Source organism: Setaria italica, chromosome I (assembly GCF_000263155.2).
Source record: "Setaria italica strain Yugu1 chromosome I, Setaria_italica_v2.0, whole genome shotgun sequence".
NCBI lineage: Eukaryota > Viridiplantae > Streptophyta > Magnoliopsida > Poales > Poaceae > Setaria > Setaria italica.
In genome coordinates this window covers 40,688,924-40,711,204 of record NC_028450.1, presented here as the reverse complement: position 1 = coordinate 40,711,204, position 22,281 = coordinate 40,688,924, and the positions used below count along the sequence as shown (strand labels likewise).

The following is a 22,281-nucleotide window of genomic DNA, read 5'->3' as shown; positions in this document are numbered from 1 at the left end:
CTGTGATGAGCAGTTTCGGTCCATCTTGTCAGACCTCAAACTCTCCAGTCGGCTGGGCCCCCAACCTTCCGGGGGGGGGGGCGCAGTGTAGCGGCTGCGCTAGGCCCCTAAATCCCAGGAGCCCCACCCCAGGCCAGTCCGACGGATCGGCAGCCAGGTAAACAAAGCAAATTAAAATTCCCATGTCAAAGATCCAGAACATTTCGTGGTTCGTGGCTTTCCCTCGCGGTGGCAGGACGTCAGCAGACAGCAGGTGTTTTAGGCCGGCCTAAAGGCCAACGCGAGATCGCCAGGCCCAGGCTAAAAGCCTAAAACGCAGCAGATCAACGCGAGATCGCCAGGCCTAGCCTAAAACGCAGTAGATCGCACTCGAGTACCGCTACTGCAGCGCCGCCACGCACGCACTCGAGTAACGCAGCTGCAGCCCCCGCCGCTGCACGCGTGCTGCGCCCCGCTCCCGCCGCATGCGCGCATGATCCCTGTGTTTCTGTTCAACTGCGCTGGACGAGATCACGTTCCTCCTGTTCGTTTGGACCGGATAAGATCAGGCTGTTCCAGTTCAACTGCGCCGGCATCATCCAGATATGCTGCTCGATTTTCAATTCCTCAATTCCCCGTACCATTAATTATTAATTCAGACTGCGAGAAAAGGAAAAAGAAAAGACGTGTGGATGAGTTAATAGAATCACAGAGAGGATCTATGGATAAATTTTTCAAGAGTTATCAGGATCCTGAGAGTAATACGGGCGCTTCGACGAACTTAGATGAGTTAGCAATAATTGTTGCAGATGAACCAACTAATAGGAATTAGGAAGAAAATATTAACATCAACGTCGATAATAACAATGTAAGTAACTCTGAGAACACAGTAAATGCATCAGGTGCATGTGCACAATCTGCTAGTGTTGATGAGAAACCAGTTTACACTTCAGATATTTATGATCCAAGAAATTAGGATAATCTTGATAATAAAGCAAAAGACATATTAGTCAAGAAAGGACCTATAAGAGAAGAAAATATCAAATTTCCTCTAGATGCTGCCTCAAGATATTTTTCATATGCTCATTATTCTAGATGCTTTTAGATACATTTAAGTATTTATTGGTAACATTTCATATTTATTTGTTATAATTCTTATATGAAAGGGTCCCGCGTTTTACTTTCGCCCTGGGCCTCCCAAACCTCAGGACCGGCCCTGGTAACCCTGCCCCTCGAACTATATAAGGGCAGCAAGGACCCCCTCAAAAACCCAAGCCATATTCAATACGCTATACGCTGAGAATACAAACCTAGAGCATAGGACATAGGGTATTACACCAATCTGGTGGTCTGAACTTGGTAAAATCCCTGTGTACTTATGTTCATCCATCTAGCTCTAGACATGGCAATACCCTCCACACAATCTACCACCTTGGTCTACCCCATGGTGAACTGCCGGACTATTCCCCCGACAAGGACTGACATTCATTCCCAGCTCTAAGCTTAAACCTGATGATGAATGACTATGACAACCCTAGCTACAAACTTCATTATATCGCATCTATACTTTTAGACATCAACATTCTCCAAAAGTGTTTATTGCATGCTGGTAAACCTAAGAAAGTTAATAACATTAGTACACTACTACTTTAAGTCAGTTCTACTCATATCATTTCCATATAACCTAATATTCGTAAGATATTGCCACTCACTCCCAATAAGACACTAACTTTAAATTCAGAGTAGCTCATGAACATCATATCTCCTTATTCCCCATTTTCACCTTTTTTTTTACATAGCATCTATATTACATTGCTGATATAAATTGCATCAAGATTTTGGATAAATCAGCATCTAAAACAGTGCTATAGTTCACCAACAAATTTAAGAAATTAAGTACTGCTACACGCTGCACTTTGATGATGTAAGTAGTGTTACACACTACACCTCCAATTTAAGTAGTGCTATAGTTCACCTACAATTAAGAAAACTAGGCAAGAGAGCGATGTGGGAGAGGAGAGATTCCGTAGTTGTTGTTCACGATCACCGGTGCCGGCGGTTATGTCCCGACTCCCGAGAAGCCCAGCCCAGCTTCCGCCGCCACCGTCAGTAGGGTCGAGCCCATGGGTGTGCGAGCAGTTCGATGGAACAGGGCCCCAAATTGGAGGGGGCCACCAACCAGATTGACTTCTATAGGCCCTGGTTCTAGGCGGCAGGCGCAGGCGTAGCGCCGCAGCCGCGCAGGTGCTAGGTCGCAGGCTAGGACTCCATATGTTGCCTGTCGATTAAGATCCGTCGCAGGTGGCACAGCGTGTGTCGGCGCCGGTGTGCTGCGTGTGGCCCATTGTGCATGTAGAAGATTTCCTTTTCACCAATTGCACGTAGCGCGTTCGTCGGGAATCGGGATCGGCACCGGTACAACTGTAGAAGACTTCCTTTTCGCTAATCGCTGGCCGATTGCGTAGCCCCGGCGGCCGGCGGCATTGAGGCACAAGGTGACGATCTGATGGTCTGTCAATTGTGATAGATCGCTCCAGGTATACTAATCTGGTTCAGTTAATTTTCAATATTTTAATCAATGTTGATGGGTGATGACTAATATAATATTGATCCATCTAGGTGTTCAGTTATCTTTATTCTAGTTCTAGATTATCTAGTGTTCCAATCCAAGATTGTAGTCATGTCTTCTGCAAACCGGTCTAGAAAGTATGAATCTGGTTACCAAAAGCGTAAGAAAAAACAAAGAATAGAGGATTTAACTCAATCTCAAAAGGGGGCTATGGATAAATTTGTTAGAAAAGAGTCACAAGTGTCCACTGATAATCAGTCACTTGGTCAGGGACAGGAACTGCACTTGATAATAATGATGACAATGATCCTAGAGATGGTCAGATAGAGATAGAAAATATTGTTGGGATCGAGAAAGTTCTTATTGATAACACAAACATTTAAATGGATAACAATGCTGATAACATTAGAGCCAATAGTACTGGTGTTAACTCGAACACTTCACCAATTGCGGATGTTAATGATTCCTTTCAGCCTAATATATTTGATCCTAGATATTGGGATTCCCTTGATCATAAATAAATTGATATTTTAGCACAGAAGGGCCCTAGAAGAGATTTATCAATTCAGAAAGGTACTTCAATGCACAGACATTCGAGAAGCTCTACTTCAGGTAAGTACCCAATATTGTTGTATTGATATTTGATAATGATGTACAACTATAACACATGTTTTCTTCCTAAATTTTTTCAGGTACCTGATGTTGATAATGATCCAAAAAGAAGCAGTGAGGCTAAGGACTTGGCAAACAATGAACTTGGAGAGTATGAATTTATAGTGGTAATAGTCATTTGGTACGAGGTATTATATTGCGTTAATTTAGTAAGCAAACACTTGCAAGCAAAGGATATGCTTATTGATGTTGCTATTGAGAAAGTGGAAGGGCCGATTTCTTTCTTCAAGGGTTATAGGGAAACTGGTTTCTTAGAAGCATTAGAGATTGCTAAAGGAATTGCACTTGAGATGGATATTGGTACAACATTTCGTAAAAGAAAAGAAATTAAAAGAAAGAGACATTTCGATGAGAACCAGATGACACAAATGCTGCTACACAGTCTGCAGAGGTCCTATTTAGAATCATCTATTTTTTACCTATTGTTGATCAAGCAATTTTCTCACTTACATCAAGATTTGAACAATACCAGAGTTACCAACAAAATTTTAGTTTCTTATTTACCTCTGAAACATTACAGGATGACACAAGTTTAAAATCATCATGTGATAATTTTGGGGTTGTCCTTACAAAAGACAGAAAATCTGATGTTGATGCCAATAATTTGTATGTGGAGTTGAAGTTTCTTCAAGATTTCATTCCTAAAGAAAATATGGATCCTGTTGAAATTCTAAAGTTTCTAAAGCAGCATGACTGTTTTCCCAATGCAAGTATTGCATATAGAGTTCTGTTGACCATTCATGTGACCGTTGCATCGGCAGAGCGAAACTTTTCTAAATTGAAACTATTGAAATCATATTTGTGTTCGACAATGACACAACAAAGACTGAATAGCACTTGGAGAGTGAATTGCTGGAGAAGATTGATTATGAGCATATCATTGAAGATTTCATTTCAAGGAACACTTAAAAGAATGAAGTACTTCAATTAAAGATTATGAAAGCAAGAGTCGAATAGGTACAATTTTTGATATATCTTATTGTGATATATATCATATATCTTATTTATAATCCTATTTTTTAAAAGCAGACATCTTAAAGTTTGGTACAGTATCTCGATTTTTACCGGCTCGACCCTAGCCGTCAGCCATCGTCTCCGTCCGCCCTTCCCTTAGCTGAGGTGCTCGCGCAGCGCGGCGGCACGCCGCATCCTCACTGCCACGATACGGAGAGGGAGATGCGGCTGCGGTGGAGGCGGGGAGGGAGACACGGCGGAGGTGGAGGCGGCACGGGCTCGGGGAAACGGCGTGGGGGCGCGTGGCGATCACGCGGCGAGCAAGCCAATTTGGTCTGGAACTCTGGAAGCTGGGATTCGGGAAGGCGGCGGCACGCTGCCACGAGCTTCTTCTGATTTCGATGCTGGCATGTGGCGGGCCGCGAGGAATGTTATTGCGATCTGTAGCATTAATCTGTAGCCGTCCGCGTCACGATCCAACGGTTCATATGTTATTGCATGAATGCAAGAGAAAATATGTTGAAACGGCCATACCAGTAGTGTAATCACTGCACAAGTAAAAACTTCCGTTGAACTAAATGTACCAGAGACAAATTATCACTCGAATTACACAGAATCTGTATAGTCACCCGAATTTATCAAAACTTGCTTATAGAGTAAGGCCAGGGGCGAGGGCTTTTTCCCGGCACCTGATTTTTCTTATCTCGTCTACAAAATTGTTGCATGGTGTACAGCCTAAAGCATGTATTGTTGCGCTCTGAAGAACTAATGAACACATACATGCTAGCAACATGAGGAATGTTGGGGAGCGAATTTTTACCTATCACTATCAATATGGAGAGGGGGTAACAAATTGTCTATGCCAAACTTGAATCATGACCTCTTCACAACTGCCACTGCAAAGTGAGGGTGGTGTGTAAACTCAAACGAGACCCTCAGAGATGGATCGCCTGGCCCAACTTGGCTGATAATGTTTAGGGCTATCCTGTTGTGCTCAGCCACCTGCTCTATCCGCCGGAGCTCCGCAAGCTTTTCTGGTTCACTTGCAAAGCTACCCCTTAGGGAGGGGATGATCTTCCGAGTTTCCTTGAAGAAGTTGTATTTCACCAAATCCTGTGACAAAAGAAATATGGAGGGTTAGTCAAAATATGCAAATGACAGAACTAGTAAAAAGATTTCAGTGCCGAACACTCACCATTATGCCTGCCTGGGAAGAAGATTCCTTAAAACTGTAGTAGGAAATGTGCTCAGGGACTCGAGCTTTCTGAAGAAGATCAAAATGCTGCATGAATCTCTGGAAAGAAGGATTGAGCACATGTCAGACGAGTTTAAGCCATATTTAAAAGGATGTTGGAGCTCTCAACACTAAATCCAGCACACCTCTTGTTCAGTGTTAAAGATACTTGGTAATTGGAATGACCTACTTTCATTTCTGAGGACAGCTAGCATCTGCATAAGCAATAAGAGAATGGGGTTGTTCAGTTGAATATTGGGACAGTTGTACAAATGCATTCCTTGTACCGATAATATTTTTAGGTGACAGTATTTTTCCATATGTACCATTGAGAGTCCTTCAGACAGCAAAACATAGCATTGAAGCAATAAACAAGACGATGAAAATGTTGTATCCCGTGCTGAGTCCTTTGAATGATCCTTCTTCTTTTTCCCTTTTCTTCGTGCTGAACATTTGTCAATATGTTTAAGTTAAATAAGTTTTTGTTAAGAACTAACCAACACATATTAGTGAAAATGGCACAATGTACATTAAAATGGTGCGAGATAAAATCAAATATTTTTTAATCAATACAATGCTAATAGTAATTGTATAGATAACCAAACAGCCACATCTTTTTCGTGTGTACTGCAATTTCAGTTACTGTTCTCCTTTATTTCCCATTTAGCTGTGATTTGACTCGAATAAAATCATGCAGCATTTGGGACCACCATTTTTAAACAGCTATAAGCAGCATAATGTACTGGATGGCAAATCACACCTGCGTACCTACCAAAATGAGCATTTGAGGTTGTGCGTTTTTGTAAAGTGTATATTCTCTGCCCCTTGTAATTATTGCAGTTGACATTTCCTTTAGTTTTCCTATTTCTATAATTCTCTTAATGTCTTTTCAAATCAAATTCCAAAACACAGTTAACATAAAGCTACACATATCCAACAGACATATTAGTACTGCAAGTAATCCTAAATGCTAATTGCAACACCAAAGCTATGTTTAGAACTCCATAAGATCATCCTCCTATACCATTCTAATATGCGAGCAGGATAATTCACAAGTGACATGAAAACTTACAGGTTTCGCTACTAGCAAGAACTCGTAACTGCATCTTTTCTATTAGCTTTGTGAACACCACATACATGTACCAGTACACCATACAGTATTCGCCTGGAGAATATAGGTCAAGTTCGAAACCCAACGTGAGAAACCGAGAGGCAACCCAGTACGCATGCTCCTGAGTCCAAATAAGAAGTTGCTTTGATACTCTCATGCACATGTTCTGCACAATAACAAAAGAGCATGTTGAACCATGAGAATTATATGGTAAAGTGATATTTACAACAACAAGCGCATTAAATAAGAGATACCTCATGGTGCAGGACATTTCTGGTTTCACCGAACTCTCTTTTCAAAGCAAGCTCCAACTGCAACATGTATAAGCACAAAGTATTACAAATGCAAATGATACAGCCTACACATGAGGAAGAAGTATTTCAAACTGTTTGCAGTAAGGATGCAAGTGGGTACCCAATAGTGTTTTCTAGGTCGGCTGATTAATTACGATGGCATGCCACTCTAGTTCATTTTCCCTCCCAAATTATTTACGCAAAATGCCATTCTAGTTCATTTTATTTGAGTATTGTAACTACCCCTAAAAGTAGCTGAAAAATGTAGAAGAGATATCATAGCAGGTTTGCCACAACATAAAATGCCTTCTGTAGTTAAAGCATCAGCAAATTTTCAGCTCGAGAGTTGAGCAAGGTATCACAAGAATGAATCAATGAGAAACATGTTTGCTTCTTGTCAAAATTGTATTTCAAACACGGAACCAAAGTTGTTACAAGTCCACAAGAATATATCATTTGTGTTCACGAATCAGCTACCAAACCCCTTTTCTTCACCTTGCCATTCTTGAATCTAGCAAGGAACATTTTTCATTGTTCCCAAAGAAAAAGAATCTTATACCATTGGCAAGGCCAATTTATCCTATTAAAAAAGTGTTAATTTGGCCAAATTGAGATTTATCAGCTGGATTATGAAACAACCAATTTCATTTACTAACATGATCGTTGCGCTTGTGCCAACATTAAAGCATAACTGAAAATCTACTAATGCGAGCAGAAGAAAGAAGAAAGAAAGAAGTAAAACTGCATTTCACAGACCTGTATCGAAATAGTACTCCAATCCTGCAAACTCTTCCCAAGCTTGCGGCGTTGCCATGCAGTATTTGTACAAAGAATTTTAAGCAAGTTGATAACCAACTACAGGGTCATCAATGAAATTAATCAACAATAATTCCCGATGGATATAGGCGCAAGATAAATAGCCATGAACCAGAAAGTGCATTATGAAGTAAAAGGAGAAACATGAATGATCCTGGTGTCTGACCTGACCTAGCTGCACTACAAACTCATTCATCTGAAATTCCTTATCGCCTATAATGTCCGGTAATGATAAAGCCCTTGAAATCACATCAGAAAACAAGTTTTGCCCGTAAAGCTTGCCATCTTGGACCAACAAAGTCTGCTTCAAGGTCATTGTTGGATTGTTGTTAATGCAAGAAAGAAGCATTGAGTGAGCTATAGTAATGGAATTCAAAGACTGCATGTTGTAAAGGATGAAACGAATTGTGTTTCCAAAAGAACAGAATGCTCTCTTGTGCGTTCAAGAATAAAAAGAGAGAGAACAGAATGGGTAGTCAGGATGTCAGATACGATAACCAACTAATTTTGCCCGAATATGCAAAAGATTACAATCTTCTTATTCTTCCTAAACCTAGCGTAACATCAGACAGGTATAATTCAAGTTCGGTTATGGCACAAAGACTTTTACTGTGAGGTAACATGATAACAGTGCAAGATGCAAACAGTTATCTAAACATTAAATGGCAAGCTAGTCACACTGACATACTGTAGAGATGATGGTCCATGAAGCGTGTAAGTACTACCCACCTGGAGAAATGCTCTAGGAACCAAATCTGGCACAGATTTTTGGAACTGTACAATATAGTGAAGCACATTCTCAAGCACAGGATCGAGTGACAAAGCACAAATGACATCAAGATCATTCAGAAGCTTCTCAAAGTACCTGATTGCCTGAAACATTATAGTTACAACATTAAATCGGAAGCTGCAAAAGCGTATCAAGAAGCAATTCAGCCAAAATATAGAAATGTAAAGACAGCATAATCAAGGCAGGAATTAAAGCATAATTAATGCACGATTTGTTCTTACATTGCTCCAGCTAAGTACTTTAACAGCACGTGGCGGTGTGGGACTCAACAGTCTGCTGTTTAAGCTAACATCAAAGCCAACAGGTCGACAGCCCGATGCAGTGGTGCAGTTTTCATCATCTTGTAATGTAATGTTGGATTGGGACTTGAGAAACTCCCGAGACTTGAGCATCAAACTAAGCTCATTCAAGCATGAAGCAACATGCTTTCGGGCCAACTCCAATCCTCTCCCATGAGGTTTTTTCATGCTCATAACAACATGGTAGAAATGCTACAAAATAAAAAAAATAATGATGAAGGCATTACAAAATCAAAGAAAAAAAATCTGCAATGAATATTTGTCAGAAATGATTACATACAACTGAAAGGGCAATGCCTAACTATGGTGGACCTCTAAACATTAGTTATACATTATTATAGTGTGGTCATTAGTTCCAAGGGTTCCTCTAATAAATGCACTCAGCCTTTAAGTAGTACAAACACACATAAATGCACAAAGCAATTGCAAGCATAATAAATAGTTACTTCTTTTTCTTTATTCACAACTGCAAAGGAAGACAAACAAAGTAGGGACCAGCACTTTCCCATGTTATTTCTCTAAAAAAATGAACAGCAGCAGAATCTATCTTGGAATCATCCTTGCTTAGTTTGAAACTAATATATTATCACAATATCAGAAGATCAACATAGATACACATTTGTTCAGTATCCACAATGAGAAAATTGACTGAACCATTGTAGAGCAGAATTGAACAAGAAAAAAGTTCAAGACCTTACGAAAACGTAACCTGCATAACAGAGCTCTGCAGTAATCCTCTTCCAGGTCAGGATTATCCTGCAGGGATTCAAGATCTGCAGATACAAAGTTTTCCTAGTCAATAACACGACATCAACAACCTTCTTATTTTTATAAAACAGGAGAATGTGTTGTTTTGTTCATTAACCTATATAACCTACATAAGATCAAACCAGAGTACATTAAGCAAGTCTAAGTAATAATCCAATTACTTGGATTATTGCTCTCAATGTAAGCTTCCTGTCATCATTTCTTCTTTACTATTTTTCTGCCAAACAGTTTAAAGACTGACCTGCAAGTTATTTAAAGTGGAGGACTTATCTAAGGGTCCAGCAACTTTGCATACACGCAAGTAAATAATTTTATACAAATTAACCAACAGTTAGCACAATTTCAAAACTGAACAACAACCAGCTGAGCTAATTACGGCACATACAATCTTTTTTAATCTTCAGTAATGGCAGCAGGAAACTAAACACACACCAACTATTTCAAATTGTCGCAGTTTCAACAATACTAATGAAGCTCATGACAGCATAAACCAAGAAAAACAGGAAGAAGGTTTACTTAACATAAACTTAATACTAGTACCTTCTAGAGTTTTTTTCTTGGACAATGCTTGGGCTTTGCATGCACGTAATTGACGAGATATTGTCTCTTCAACTGAGTTTAGAATTGACAGGCATTTGTCATCCCCTTCATCTCTCAAAGGCAGCCCAAAAGACATAGTGAAGATATCCTCTTCCTACAAATACATGAAAAAGGACTTATGTAACAAGTTGATACATGGAGTCACAATTATGCAAAAGAAGATGGTGTCTCGCACTTAAAATGTCAAACAAAAATCAAAAGTGGTGTTCATATTGGTGTATTAATTGTGTACATCAGATCTCACACATTACTAAAGCATTAAATATCCCAATAATTACTTCTGCCACAAAAGCAACCAGAAATGGAGTTTTAGTCAGGAAAGCCACACAAGGGATGTTACCAGAGACTAACAAGTCCCTAGATTAGCATACTCTACACACATGCGCTATCGGTTATAAAGTCTAACAAGACTATGCCACTAGCTGATATGCTATCCTAAAAGCTAAAGCGCAAAAGTCTTGAAACAAAACCACTAAATTTGTGCTTCTCACTTGCAGGGAGAACATTGAAGCTACTTTAAGAAAAAAAAATATTGCTCAAGGTGCTTGTCTTCAGATCTGATCAAATACAGCAACATGACAGATCTGAGCCATTTCAAGAAAGGATTTCGTGGACATAGTCAATAAAGATGATAACTGAACCAAAAAAAAAGTCCAAAGTCAATAAGCATGAACTCTTTTTGGAACCATCAAATTCCAAGATTCTAGACATATTGACAAACATGACCAGGAAATATGGAGGAAGATAGCATCCAAGTTCCAACAAACAGTACCTCATGAGTTCGGGCAGTGGAAACCACAGAAATGACAGCATTACAAGTAGCACGCAAAATCCTGCAGAAGCTATGTAGTACAGCATGCGATGAAGTTCTCTCCATTCTCATAAGGTAGAGACATGTAAATACAGTTTGAGCAAGAGGATGCCCCTTGTGCCATGTTGCCTGAAAAATAAAGAATTCACATATGATGTTTACCCAATTGAAAAGGTTGCACATATTACATGCATGAGAGGATTTAAGTACCTCACATGAGAAAAGATGATCCATGACATCAATAGAGCGCTGAACATCAAGTGTCCTGTCCAAGCTAAGCGGGAGTGGGGCGACACCATCTTCTATGGCTTCTTCAATAGAGTTATATCCACTTCTCTCAATTCCAGAATCCATCTTTGGATCCATTATCTATCAAGACAGATAGATATTGAGCAATAGATTAAAATAACAGAAAATACAAGAAAAACAAATATATTGACCACCACACTCAACGGGCCTCACCAGTATGATGTTTGCCTTCGTCACTATGAGCTAAAATGTGCATTGGTGCATTCACTAATGTTCAGAAAGGTTCCTACCCTTTTGATCAATATGTTGTTCTGGACTACCTAGCTAGTCCCTCCGTTCCAAATTGTAGGTCATTTTGGCTATTTTAGGTTCATAGATATTATTATGCATCTAGACATACACTATATCTAGATGCATAATAATATGTATGAACCTAGAAAAGCCAAAACGAACTACAATTTGGAACGGAGGGAGTACAAGCTTGTGAGTGAGTTCACTAGCAGAATGAATGTTGTCAATATGACGGTCATGGTTTTCAATTAAAGCATTTGCCCATCACATCAAAAAGTAAGCTATCAAGAGATTGCTTCTCATAAGCATGCACACATGCAGATCTACAAGCACCCGAAGAAGTCCAGAAAAGCAACTAGCACAACCTAGAAAATACTATGTCTTCAAGGAAAAGATCAACTAATTGCTAAATCTGATAACTAAATGCACGCGAACAGTTCAGTAGAATCAAAGAGCATCATGAGCCTCAACACTCACTATGAATAATTGGGAGAAAAAGAGACGGAACATTTCAAATAGCAGGGGATGTGGTGCCTGCTTACTTCCAATGCAGACATTGCAGCAAACAGACTAAAGTTCTCCCCATGTACAAGTTCGCCATCCTGGAGATCTATAAGCATGAACTGTCAGTAGGAGAAAAAAGAAGAAGAAAAATTAACTACAAGATATCAGCACGGGTTCAACTGTCAGCTGTATGCCATCTGTATGATGGAGTCCAAGAATACACCTAAATGCAACATCAACATCTCCTAAAGCAGACTTTTGCAACAACCCTAGACTTACTCTAGATGCATGAAAATACAAACCATCACAGTTACAACATAAAACCATGCACATGATATTAATTCGTAGGACGATCCATTCTACAAAATATCTCTATTGTCAATACAGTTATCCCACTGCAAAGGTAACCTATTTCACATTACTATTCAATCAAACACAATTACAGAGCGTGCGTGTTCCCTCTACAGGTTAAAACTGCCCGGTGCTCGAGCACACCCTGCTAACAACAAAATTTCCCCAGGCAACAAAGCATTTCGCAATCGCATTACTGGGAACCAAAATGAGAGAAGTCACCCACACCAGCATCCACACATACCGAGATCTACACGCACGATCCAACGCACTGCAGAGCCCTGCAAGCATATACTCGCCAGCCCTCCAAAAAAAAAAAGACGGACTAGTACGTTTCACACTATGCAAAGAGCGGGAAGGCTCTGCCTCGAGTTTTACCACGGCACGCGGCGGCGAGGAGCGGCGAGGCGTCAGCCCATACGCCCTGGCCGCTGGAGGTGGGTATGGAGGGGGGCGGCGGCGCGGCGGCCGCGGAGGACGAGGAGCTCGCCTCCATGGAAGAGAAGCTGGCAACGGCGGGCGGTGCGAGATCTGAAGCGCGTCCGAGGAATAGGTCGCGCTCGCGTCCCCTTCGCGCTACTTGGCCGCGGCGGCGTCGGCGGCGGAGGGGTTCGGCGTCGGAGGTTTTCACTGGCTGCGGGGGAGCGAGCCGAGCCGCCGAAGAGCGCAGGTCGTGTCGGGTCGGGTCCAAAGGGGCGAGCCCTTCCTTCACGGACCCATCCATCTTTCTGATCCCCTTCACGGCCCATGAAAACACTTCTGACATGCGATTAGCAGAGAAATTTCTATGTTGAGTATATGCGGTTTATGCGTGCTAAAATTTGCAAGATTGTTTATTCGTTCCTGTGCAAGAATTCTGACAAATTACATCAAACAGCATCATAAGACAGGTATAACTGACAATGCCGTAATGGTATCGTGTCTGTCCCCCCTACCCTTCCTAGCAAATTGAGCGGGAGAACTCAAAAGTAACAAGAAATCAGTTGTTACAGGAAGGCTGCAGCTCCTAGCAAAAACAAGGAAAAACCTTGGCACCCAAAGGAAATGGTTATTACAACGGGTTGAAAAATACAACATTGCAAGACTGGGTTGAGCCATCTCGGGCCCGTGCGTCTTTTCGATTGATTTCTGGCCATGCAATTCAACGCCGAAAAGGGCATGTTTGTTCACTTCTATGCCTTCATCTTTCTCTTCTTTCTCTTGCTCTTGTTCTTCTTGGATTTGGCCTTGGTGGTGGGCTTGCTCTTGTAGTCAGGAGCTTTGTACTCAGGCACATCGCGAAGCCCCAGCTTTGACAGAACAAGGCAGTAAGAGTCCCAATCGGTTCTTCTCAAGTATTTGAGGTACTTCTTCCTCCTTTGGACCATCTCTTGAAGCCCCTTTCTAGAATGTTTATCCTGCGTCACAACAGGGCTTACACATTTACTTCGCCGAATCAAGATTAAAAAGTTCCAAAAGCATCACTGCATACCACTTCTTTTTAGATGTTGTGGTAAACCATTAAAAATAAATCATAAAAGAACCTAAAATTTTGCATACCTTCTTGTGTAGAACAGCTGACAAATGCTTGATTTTCAGAGTCAGTTGGGCAACTGAAAACAAAATATGGACATATCAGTAATATGCATAATCCACATACAAGGCAGAAAAGCCAACAAAACATATAATGCATTATGCATAAAAATTTTAAACATACGTCAGAGCTACTAAGAGACATCATGAATAAAAAAGAAATAAAATCTCTCATGCCATAGTAAAGCTTTTCTCCAGTGACCAAGAAAGTCGAGAACAAGGGATTTACATAGCTGAAAGGTGTTTACTTCCAGGAATATAAGGCCCTATTTGTTTAAGCTTCCTGGCAGCTTCTCAACGTGAAAAGCCAGAAGCTCAAACAAACAACAGACTTCCCGTGCAGCTTCCGAGAAGCTGGAAGCCTAGAAAAACCGAGTTTTATATGAAAAGCTGGAAAGCTCAGTTTTATGAGCTCTTCGTAACTTTTTGAGCCCAGAAAGCTAAACACATCTTCTAAAAGGTAGTGTTGGCTTTTCAGAACCAAAATGCCAGCAACAGCTTTTCAGAAAAGCTCAAAAGTTGCAGCTCAACCAAACAGGCCCTAAGTACAAGCCTCATTCAGATCTAAGCATCAAATAAATAACAAATCAAGCTGAACTAGCATTACAATCGACTTCATAGCATCAATGTTATGAACCAGCTTGCAGTATGTATTGCGCAACCTCACAAAGAACAAAATATAGACAAGCTGGTGACCTGAGGCCCAGAACAAGGGATTTACAAATATCAAAGGTGTTTAGTTACAGGAATATACATACAAGGCTACAAGCTTGCTTCAGATCGAAGCATCAAATAAATAACAAATCAAGCCAAACTAAAACTATAAATCAACTTCATAGCATCAGTATTACACACCACCAAGTTTCAGTATGTATCATTCAACCTCACAAAGAAGAAAATGTATGAAAACAGTGAAAAGGCATTATCTAGTTAAGAATGAAATAATGTGCATGGCATTCTTATTTTCGCGCAGTTGTGGCTGCATCTTTCACAAGTAGAATGAAAGTGGTGCAAGAAGGAAATAATAAAATATTTACTTTGAACTCGTGCAGAACCACAGTCATTCTCGGACATCTTGAACTCGTCCCTCACCCTTTGGAGCTCCAGTTTCATCTTCTCTTCGGATGACATATGGTCTGGATGGAAATACTGAAGAAAACAGCATGCCTTAGCAGTAGTAGATCACATCCTACGACCTCAAACAAGCTATTGAATCATTTCATGTGCAGGAAAAGAAAAAAAGATGGCAAAGCAAAGGGCAATCTCACCCTCTCCACCAACTCCTCCTGCGGAGGCAGTCGCGTGTAGTCTGGTGTCATCTGCCCCCCAAGGCTCAGCATTGTTTGCAGGTGTACCCCCTGACCCTGAACCGTTTTTTCTGGTTGCTTGAGATTTAAGATGCTTTTCCGGATTACAGCGAACTTCGCACCAAGCCGATGCTCCTGCTTCTCCAACTCCACAAGCTTGGCGATCCGCCCCTGCAGCTCCTCGAGCGAGAACCACTCCTTACCGTCCTTGACCGCGCCCGCTGGCCGCAGGTCCCCTAGCCTTTTCCCAAGATCCTCGTAGCTGTAGACCCTCATAAGCGTGGTGCCAGAATCCTTCTCCTCTTCTTCCCCAGCCTTCCCGCCTCTCTCTAGCTCCTTCTTGAAGATGTCCGACTTATGGGACAAAAACGGCGTCGGCTGAAGGGGCTGCCTCTGCTGCGCCGGCAAGGCGCCCTTGAGGCTCCCTCTGATGGGATCGAAGCTGCCCAAACCCTGCCCAGTATTGGGACGCTGGTTCTTGAGCAAGTCCATGAAGGATGGGGTGGCTCCGGGAGTGGAGGGGGAGGCTCCGGGAGTGGAGGGGGAGGTCAGGCCGCCGGATCTGCGGAAGGACTCGAGGGCCTGGCGGACATCGGGGAGCTCCTTTGGAGAGTGGTTCATCGGGATCCGACGCGGAGGGGGCGACCTGGGCGACACGCGGAGGCGCTCTCGGATGTCCTGGAAGAGCGCGGACGCCGAATCCCGCGGCGGCGCGCCGGGGTTGGATTGCGGAGAGGAGGGGAGGGGGTGGGCGGCGTCGGGGCCGTTGGCTGGTGGCGGGGGCGGAGGGAAGGGCGGGTTCGAGGAGAAGAAGGCACGGGGGACAGGGAGGAGGGGTCTTCTCCGGGGGGTGATGCCGCGGAGCGCCATGGCGGCGGCGGCGGACGGAGGTGGAGGGGTTCACTCCCTCTCCCGCTGTAGCATAGGGTTTTTGGGAAGACAAGGCCAAACTCTCCGCAGCGGACGAGTGGAGTGCGTGCGCGAGCGATGTGTGAGAACGGGCAGGCTGAAGGCCGTGCTGGGCCGGGCGCAATCGGCAGGTGAACTGGGCTCGGGCTGAATCCTAGATACTCTCAGCCTGTAGGCCTCATGGCCCATCTAATCAGCACTGGCTGTGGTGGTGGCAGTTCGCCATGGTGTGGCGGTGAATATGCTGGCACCGCACAGGAGGGTAACGTCGCCGGCATCTACCACTACCATCGATCGAGGCTCTCCTCCTCCTTCCGTGTCTCCACCGCACATGAGGACAGAGGACCTCTGAGACCTTGCTCCATAGCACGATAGCTAGCGCCAGAACGCATGGAGATGAACGGAGGCACCCAGTGGAGCAGCGGAAGCGCAAAAGGATAATATAAGATCAGTTAAGAAAGGAGAAGATGAAGTGGAAAAAGGTCATATACGCTGGTATAGCGCTGCAGAATCAGAAAGCATGTGACAGTTCATATGACCGAAATAAGAACGCCCGTTCATTTCACTTCACTCATTATTCCATCATCCATGTATCTCGAATCCAACGCGTACTCTCACTAATCCCCTTTTCGTAGGGTGTGACTGCATCTAAAGTTTTAGGATTTTCTTTCCCTTATCGTAGCTGTACTCGGAGTACACGCCCACATCATCATCAGGTTTATCCTTCTCCACGTCATCAGAAAGACGCCAACATGGCATGGTCACAGGCCACCTGCAATTCAATTCAAAGAAAAAATGATAAGAGTATCGCATATGGACGAACTTAATATATAGCAATATACCCACCTGTTTAACCTAGTTGCGGGATCCTTATCTGTTTTCCAGAAAGGCGTACCAGAGGGATCACTCTCAGTTTCTCCAGCCTTACTGTAAAGAATACCATTAAATAGATTATGGTTCATTCAAACTGCCTCAAAACCTTAAAATGTTCAGAAAAATTAAAATACGTGATGCACACTTGAATACCTTCTTAACTTGAACGATTCTAAGATCTCACAGATGTTCCCCCATAACAGGAAAGGGGTTCCTATTTCCTTATCATAGAAGTTCATGCCAAGAACATCCCCATCCAGAGTAACAAGGGGGCCTCCAATCCCAGCCTAGCAAGGTGACATGGACAGGTTATGATTTCTATTCCAAATAGACATTGCTAGCCGACTGACGCGAATCCAACTATATATTTACTCACCATGAAAAGTTTTAGGCAATAAAAACACATAAGGTTACCTTAGTGATTTTGCATGAGGAACGCACGAGGAGGTCGCAATCAAGTGTGCCTGTCCAGGAAACCAGCTCCCCACCCATAGCCATTAATGCACCTGATTTGAAGCAACGCCCTACAGCTGCTACCTTGTAACAATTGGACCAAGAAAGCCGAGTATTTGCTGGACGGAGATCACGGCGGTCCTCGACACTGACACTGACTAGAGCAACATTGTAATGCGGATCGTGATGCTCTAATTTCCCTTCTACGCACTTTTTGTCCGGAAGCAATACTTCAATCTGAAAATGGTACAGTGACGACACTTAAGCAGTAAGTTAAATAACAAGCAGTCGCAGAATAATGAGCACAGACCCTCAAGTTTTCAACAATCTCATCCACGTCACCAGAATTTCCAATCAAGCTTGCTGATGTCAAAATAATTGAAGATCCATTCCATTTGATAAAAAAACCCGTGCATGCAAAAATCCTTTTTCCTCCTGCACCAGATTCTGGTTATAAGCTAGTTGTTATCAAAACAGAGATGAAACAGTAAATGGCACAGCACTATAAAATCACCATTGAATGAAGCCAGCGCGACAACATTGCGACGTATGCTGAAAGCTGCTTTTCCACTAAGTTTGCTCCAGACACCTTTACCACACATATCGCCAAAAGTCTCTTCAAAAGTATTGACCAAAATCATTCTGGCTGAGAAATATACATTTTAGGATAGTTGTTAGTGGTACATGAGGTCAGCAAATTTAGAAAAGCTGACTCACCACCTAACATGGTTGATGGTAACTTAGGGTAACCCATGGAGTCCAGATCTAACTGTTCCTTGTTGTGAAGACCTCTATGTGCTGGTGCAACAAGGTCAAGTGATCAGCGCTTGCATATACTGAATTATTGATAACTATATACGGCAAGTAAATTCACGTAAATTCTGTATGTGCATAATAATGATCAGCATGTAATGTTAGTATATTATGATGACAGCCTGAGCAGCAATCCACATTAGAAGTTGGCGTGCATGAACATACCCAAGAACGTAATGTACATGCATTAACTGATAAGCAGAAGTAATATAAGCATACTAGTGAAAGAGCCAAACTAGTTGATATAAATATGTAAAAGCTAGACTTGCACAGCTTCTAAATCTATCATTACAAAGCTGCAACAATTTGCACGATACCACAATATTAAGAAGTATCAAGGAGTGGCTGTATGCTCACCTTCTTGATAGCTGTTAGATTTACCACCTACGGGTGCTCCAAACCTGCAGAAAAATATAAAAGTTACTGGTACCCAAAAATAAAATGGACCAAAGAAGTGTTTTAATACACAAAATGGTGCCAAAACCTACACATGTAGAATCATAGGCCAGGAACAAAATACAGGAAATAGAACCTGAACTCCTGAAGTTGTATGGATATAATAAATGTTTCATGAAAACATGACCATAATGCCTTCTAGTGTGCACGTTTCAATAAGAACATACAGCTCCAACAATGGCACAGGAAATATGACAAATCTACTAATCTAGCACAGGGCAACTGTGATACATGCCTAAGGACGGCAAATATTTTGGTTGAGGTTCAAAGAAACAAGTCAATATTAGAAGTAAACATTGAGAAATTGCAAGGTGCAGATGCCAAACAAGATAAGAAAGAGCAACAAATGATCCATACTATCACATACATATGCTGTATGGAACGCAAAAAGGCTCACCCTGTAAGCTCATGTAAGGGAAGGGAAGTGAGGTGGAATGGAGTAGGTGAACCAATGAAGGGCATATATCAATTAGACATACCCGTAAACCCTCAAACATTCTAACGGCACCTGACCAGTCACCTTTTGCCAGGATGTCCAGTAACACTCCAGACGCTTGGAAATAGTGCTCCATGGTAGGAAAACAGCTCTTCCAGGAACCAAAAAAAGGTTCATGCCAATAAATTTCCCATCAAAAGAAAAAACTGATCCACCTTCCCAAGCCTAATAACACAATAAAGGTGACAGGCAACGAGGGTTACATTTGAACAAAATGTAAGTGGTATGGAACAGTTAAATACAAAATAAAATCCATTTTTATTGCCTACATGCATATAATAAAAGAAACAGAATAAAATGGTCTACCTCTGAGGTTTTACTGTCAAGATCTTTATCCTCCTTAGATACCCTTAAATCACCACCCAGTTCCACACTCCTGGCCATTAGATCACCAGAGACACCACGCCCAACTACATATGCCTCACCATAGGGCACAGATTCCAGCACACATTCGAAAATTCCAACATGAACATCAATGAATCGACGGACGTTGACAACAGCAAAGTTATGATCTAAATCATATTCAGCCAAAAAACCCCTGTACACTTCCTTGCCTTCATGGCACACTTTAATCTACAAAACAATAATAAGGCAAGAAATGATCACGTAATGATCAGAAGCAAACAAAATAGTAAATGATGAATGTCAGCGCCAACCTTTTAAGTCATAATAGTGTTCATTTGTTTTACCATCAAAAGCTCTAGCTAAACTTGCAGAAGTCAGAAACCTTGTAAGATAAGGCCCATGGCGTGCTATAGCTATGCCCGAGCATGAAAATAAGGTTATGTCTCCTACAGAAGATTGCAACTCGATTCATTTAACTGGTAGTGTTTCAATGTATATTTGTTGGAAAACTAAGAAGACTATAGCAGCATATATAATCACCATTGCACAAGGAAATTGAGGCAACACTTTTACGAAAGTGTGATTTAACAACATCAGATAGCTCAGTGCAAACATCTTGATTAGAGTCCTCATCAAGCAAGCAACCTAGTTGAAGAAAAGAAAACATTAAGGCAACTACGAGTGCTCAAATAAAACTGTGAAAATGTGTGTGTGTGTGTGTTGTGGGGGGGGGGGGGGGGCGGGGGGCGGGAGGAACTAGGCAGAAAAGAGGAAGAACTAGCAGACCTGAGACCCACTCAGTCTCGCAAGCTCTTCTGTTCTTATGAGAGCTTCTAGCGAGATCACCACCACCTCTCTTAGTTTTCCGCATCTTTTTCAAGGCTGAAGCAGAACCATTTTAGAAATATAACAAAGGGGCAAAATGTGGGGTCATAAGCAGTAATAAAGCAAACAATGTAAAAGTATAACCGACCAACCATCAAAGGAATGCTAGCCTTATGTCAGGCCTGAAAGACCAAGGTTAATAATTTACATAGGGTCCCCAAAGAAGGTGGCCAAAGAGCATAAAATCCTAGCTCAAGTATCAACTATAGCATGGAGTGCTGACATCAAAATGCCTGTGCACTCTACACTGCTCACCTGATGTATCAAAAGCAGTATCTACCAGCTAGTCTACTCGTTAGTTTGGTCCAACTGTATTTAAAGTATCAATTTGCTCCCCAAATACATGCATCAATGGTATTGTGGAGCAAAGGGCATTACCACAGACACCTAAAAGAAAAGAGCTCACTTAAGCCCATATTTGTTGGTGCAGGTTGTAGTATACTGGTGTTTTAAGGTAGTCAAGACTAGGCTTTACCTTCCATCGGACAATATGCAATATGTTTCTGCCACTATTTAGTCTAGACCGGGCATAAAAAACTACCATATAAGCAGTCAAACAGCCATATATGCAGCCACACAGATGAAGAACTTTCTCACTTTTAATATTTCCTCGTCTGCCGAGAAAAGGCCATGCAAACATGTAGAGAGATTTTGTAACAGAAAAGGGAGGGAGGGGGAACCATGGAGCCTAGCGAGAAACAAGGACATGGCTCTTAATATGCGGCACTGAGATAACAATTCAAAACGAATACTACCGAACTAATCTGAAACTGTGCATAGATTCTTTGACCGGATTTCTAAACAAACGTTGTTGAATACCAATATTGTACGCTCAATCAAGCTTTTAAGCCCGAGTTCCAATCAGACGGACGCATGTAATCGGCTGGATGTACCTGGAACAAACACTGCTACACCCCGGTTGCCACAATACGTGGGGCACAGGGTGGGATTTCGTCGTTCCCCTCTGCCGGCGCAAAAAAAGAAATAGGGGCAGATCTAGGGTTTGAGGTGCCTGAAGGCGGGGAAAGGGATAGAGGGTCATGCACGTACCTTAGAAGGCGCACAGCGGTGCGGAACCCCTACCAGGATCGCCCGGTCCGCCTCTCGCCGGCAGGGTGGGAACGGAGAGGGGGGGAGGGGGCGGCAAGGAAGGAGATGCTTTGGGCCTGTTCGGTCGACTGAGCCAGGCTCCAACGGGCCAGGCCAGTTGCATGCAATTGTAGCAGATTGGTTGCATGCATGCACCTAGGCCCCATAGAACGGCTGTTTGGTTACCTGACTTTCTTTGTTTTCCCGTACCGAATGTCTCACAGTCCGTGTTCGTGTGCCGCGCTGCATCAGCTCGCCCTGGCTCCCGAGAAACGCTCAATTCTACCGTTTCCAGCGGGCCTGGCTCCGGCTGTACCACATGGCCAGGGCTTGGCTCGAGCGATGGACCAGGAAACCAATCAACTCAAACTTGCATCTACAGAGCCTGGCTACAGGAGAAGCATGCAATTTGTGCAGTTGCACTATTGCAGGATGAAGAAACCAATTCGGTCTGATTGGTTCGGTTGTCTTCCCAGGTCGCGGACTCGTCGCAGGAGCGCTGAACCCTTCCTGCGCTTTTTTTTTCATCATCAGTTGATGGTCCGTGTTCCATTTTCCTTCAACCACGAAACCGGATGTTTGACACCCCCGAACTTTACATGCAAATCACGTCCCTCGCTAGTTTTGACAGTTGTTTAGCATGACGTGACGTGAGCCCCACATGTCAGATAATATGTAGCAGTGGCCCACATGCCATGTGGCTCTGTTCTCCCTCTCTTCTCTCTCATCCCCTCCTCTTTTCTCTCTCTTCCTCCTTCCTCTCCCTCAGCCCTAGAGCGACGGCGCCTAGGG

General features: G+C 42.7%; 3 protein-coding genes across 8 annotated transcripts; all 3 read right to left on the bottom strand.

Annotated features, from left to right (window-relative positions):
- Window positions 1-4,716: 4,716 nt before the first annotated feature.
- On the bottom strand, window positions 4,717-12,995 carry LOC101765458 (N-alpha-acetyltransferase 35, NatC auxiliary subunit). The gene is made up of 16 exons (XM_004954202.4): window positions 12,670-12,995; window positions 11,979-12,046; window positions 11,107-11,265; window positions 10,858-11,025; window positions 10,026-10,179; window positions 9,411-9,490; window positions 8,640-8,909; window positions 8,358-8,501; window positions 7,795-7,929; window positions 7,569-7,667; window positions 6,774-6,830; window positions 6,481-6,685; window positions 5,735-5,853; window positions 5,555-5,623; window positions 5,370-5,468; window positions 4,717-5,287 (listed from the first exon to the last, which is right to left on the bottom strand). The coding sequence occupies exons 1-16, from the start codon at window positions 12,785-12,787 to the stop codon at window positions 5,048-5,050; spliced, it is 2,184 nt and encodes a 727-aa protein (XP_004954259.1). The 5' UTR covers window positions 12,788-12,995; the 3' UTR covers window positions 4,717-5,047.
- A 108-nt stretch (window positions 12,996-13,103) lies between these two features.
- Window positions 13,104-16,124, bottom strand: LOC101765064. Its single transcript, XM_004954201.2, has 4 exons — window positions 15,132-16,124; window positions 14,901-15,012; window positions 13,831-13,883; window positions 13,104-13,688 (listed from the first exon to the last, which is right to left on the bottom strand). Exons 1-4 carry the CDS (start codon window positions 16,038-16,040, stop codon window positions 13,464-13,466), a joined length of 1,299 nt encoding a protein of 432 aa, XP_004954258.1. The 5' UTR covers window positions 16,041-16,124; the 3' UTR covers window positions 13,104-13,463.
- A 423-nt stretch (window positions 16,125-16,547) lies between these two features.
- Window positions 16,548-21,597, bottom strand: LOC101760608. 6 transcript variants are annotated; one of them, XM_022826703.1, is made up of 14 exons: window positions 21,451-21,597; window positions 20,302-20,397; window positions 20,056-20,160; window positions 19,830-19,961; window positions 19,477-19,745; window positions 19,154-19,335; window positions 18,576-18,619; window positions 18,123-18,203; window positions 17,920-18,051; window positions 17,716-17,840; window positions 17,367-17,642; window positions 17,106-17,239; window positions 16,926-17,006; window positions 16,548-16,851 (listed from the first exon to the last, which is right to left on the bottom strand). In XM_022826703.1, the coding sequence occupies exons 2-14, from the start codon at window positions 20,384-20,386 to the stop codon at window positions 16,728-16,730; spliced, it is 1,770 nt and encodes a 589-aa protein (XP_022682438.1). In that variant the 5' UTR covers window positions 20,387-20,397; window positions 21,451-21,597; the 3' UTR covers window positions 16,548-16,727. The 6 variants fall into 6 exon arrangements, with proteins under 6 accessions (XP_022682438.1, XP_022682441.1, XP_022682440.1 ...); XM_022826706.1 differs by having other exon boundaries at window positions 17,920-18,021; XM_022826705.1 differs by lacking the exon at window positions 21,451-21,597 and adding an exon at window positions 21,294-21,441.
- Between the last annotated feature and the right edge of the window lie 684 nt (window positions 21,598-22,281).